Source organism: Cibotium barometz, chromosome 3, assembly GCF_041138505.1.
Source record: "Cibotium barometz isolate CiBa-2024 chromosome 3, ASM4113850v1, whole genome shotgun sequence".
NCBI classification, from domain to species: Eukaryota; Viridiplantae; Streptophyta; class Polypodiopsida; order Cyatheales; family Cibotiaceae; genus Cibotium; species Cibotium barometz.
In genome coordinates, this window is record NC_141048.1 from 54,188,031 (window position 1) to 54,190,530 (window position 2,500).

At 47.4% G+C, this 2,500-nt stretch overlaps 1 protein-coding gene across 1 annotated transcript in view; it reads right to left on the reverse strand.

Annotated features, from left to right (window-relative positions):
* Nucleotides 1–8: 8 nt before the first annotated feature.
* The window catches only part of LOC147640271 (uncharacterized), a 2,861-nt gene continuing 369 nt past the window's right edge, over nt 9–2,500 (reverse strand). The window contains exons 1-3 of the mRNA XM_086825012.1: nt 1,702–2,500; nt 894–1,516; nt 9–698 (exon numbers count right to left, since the gene is read on the reverse strand). The exon at nt 1,702–2,500 is cut by the window's right edge and continues 369 nt beyond it. Of these exons, the coding sequence (XP_086681138.1) occupies nt 9–698; nt 894–1,516; nt 1,702–2,500 (2,112 nt within the window). The remainder of the gene's footprint in view (nt 699–893; nt 1,517–1,701) is intronic.

The following is a 2,500-nucleotide window of genomic DNA, read 5'->3' on the forward strand; positions in this document are numbered from 1 at the left end:
GTTTAGCGCTATTTGGGCTTCCTCTCTTTCTGTTCCTTATTTATCCAGCTATTCATGTGCTCGGTCAGACGGTGGGCAAGGGCTTTGGCGATGATCTTGTACACACTGTTAAGCATGGTAAGAGGTCTCCAGTTTCCTACGTCCTCCTTAGGGCCTTTTTTGTGAATAAGCTTGATAAGGCCTTGATTAGATTGGGTGGGCAATGCTCCGTATTTGATCGCTTCTTGCCACACTTGGAGGATGGGGTCTACTAATACCTCGCTGAAGGTTTGGTAGAATTCAGCAGCCAAGCCGTCTTCCCCTGGGCTTTTATTAGGTTTGAGAGATATTATTACCTCTTTTATTTCCTCCTGGGAGATGTCCCGCTCCAGAACTTTTGCTAGATTTGGAGGAACAGTGACTTCCCTTTCATCTTTGATGGTCTGCATGGCCTTCAGCTTGCTTTGAGAGGGGGGTCCTGCTTCAAGGAAGATATCCCTATAGTAGTCAGTTAGGAGCTGCTTGTTCTCCTCGTGGTTGCTAGCCTTAACTCCATTCTTGAAGCAGAGGAGGGGGAGGTGTTCTTGTCTTTGTTTCACTTTTAGCATCTTGAACATTTCTTTGCTCGGTCTATCTGCTTTGCCTGCCCACCAATCTCTGGTGAAGAGCTTGGCTTGCTGGAGGGCTATTTTCTCCTCCCTTTTGATTTGAGCTCTGAGCTAGTTAAGATTTCCAGGGTTGGTAGAAGACTCCTGCATCCGAAGCTGCGATTGGAGATTTCTGAGCCTGCTGGTCCTGTGGGCTGTAACCTCCTTCCTTACTTGCTTTAGGAGGTTTTGAGTGGATTTGCTTTAGCCGGGGGGGAGGTTGTAAGAGAAGAAGGATTTCCAAATTTGGACTATTTCTTCCTTGACCAGAGGTAATTTAAAAAGGGCTGGATCAGTGTGGAACCAGCCAGCCTTGTGCCTGGTGTCTTGATTATCCATGGTGGTGATAATGGGATAGTGGTCAGAGATGCAAGTCATAGTGTCAACCAGACATTCACATCTGTTGTGTTTTGCAACAATTTCGTTGCTAGCATAGGCTCTGTCCAGCCTGGCTTTCCTGGTGAGCTCCCCTATTGAATAATTCTGCCACGAAAATATTCCTTCCTGGCCTAAGTCTTGAAGATTGAGTTTGCGTTTGACTTTCTCCCAAGCTAGCTTTTCTCTTCCAAATAGGGCCTGACCCTTGGCTTTGAACCTGTCTTGGAGGGATTCTACCATGTTGAAGTCTCCCAGGATGAGGGTGGGGGCCTGCAGGTTGAGGAGAGAGTTCCAGGTATCAGTCCTTTGCTTTTGGGGTCCGTGGGCGTAGATCCCAACAAGAGTGAAGTTGTTCAGGTAAACTGCTATCCATTGGTTGTTGTATCCGATGTGGAATCCCTTCAGATCAGAGCTAAGGTCATGGTGTATGCCCACAGCCAAAAAAACCTCCACTTCCCTGTGAGTGCAGGGTGTGAATCCAGAAGTGGGCGGGAGAAATAGTGTTAAGCCTTCTGTTCAACTCCTCTCCTGTAGTCTTAATCTCCACTAAAACAATGATGTCCAAGAGGCCTTTGGTTTTAAGCCACTGTCTGACAAGTTGAGCTTTCTTCAAGTCAGTTAGGCCTTTTACATTGAAGCTGGTTATTTTCATTATCTTTTATTGGGGGGTTTGCTTGATCCTCCCTTGGTGGCTGACTGGGGGGGGTGGCACCGAGCTGAGCTCTCCCTCTCTTGAGCTCTTTACTAATCTCCATATCATTGGGTATAGCAGGCTGTAGAACTGCTATGTTCTCCTTTGCTGGACTGGAAACAGTACCCATTTTTGCATCGTCAAGGTTATCCACCTCCTTCTCTAGTCTCAGCTTGTTTAATGGAGTACTTTCCACACAGTCCTGTTCCTCTTCAGTAGTCCCTGGTTCTGGAATGGCAGCTAGGATTGAGTACCTGTTAGGCTTTATTATAGGCGCAGAGGTTTTAGGTTTGAAAGCTGGTTTGCGTCTGTTGCCTAATGCAGAATCAGGCTCTTTGAGACTAGATGGCGGAATAGATGAGGAGGGGGGGGGGACTGGACCAAAGGGCTGAGGGGGGGGGGGAGCTTTGTTAGCTAGGTGGGGAAGAATGATTTGAGGGTTCTTGATAGGACAGTTTCTAATGAGATGCCCCTGTTTTCCACAGTGAAAACAGGAGTTTGGGAGGGGGAGAGACAAGTCCAGCTCAACGAGGACTTGGGGGTGCCATGCAGGATTGTAGTCAGTAAAAGCTTTGGTGCCTAAAACTTGTCCTATGGGAGCTAGGATGACTTTGATCCATGGAGTAAGGTGAATGGGTAAGTTAGGGAGCTCTACCCACACAGGGTACACTGATGAAGATTTTGGGCCATTCGGGTTGAAGTCTTTGGTCCACCTCATAAAGCAGAATGGGAGGTTCCTGAACATCCATTGCCCCGAGCTGATGACTTTCATAGCCATGCTGGCCTCTTTGAACATAAATATGTA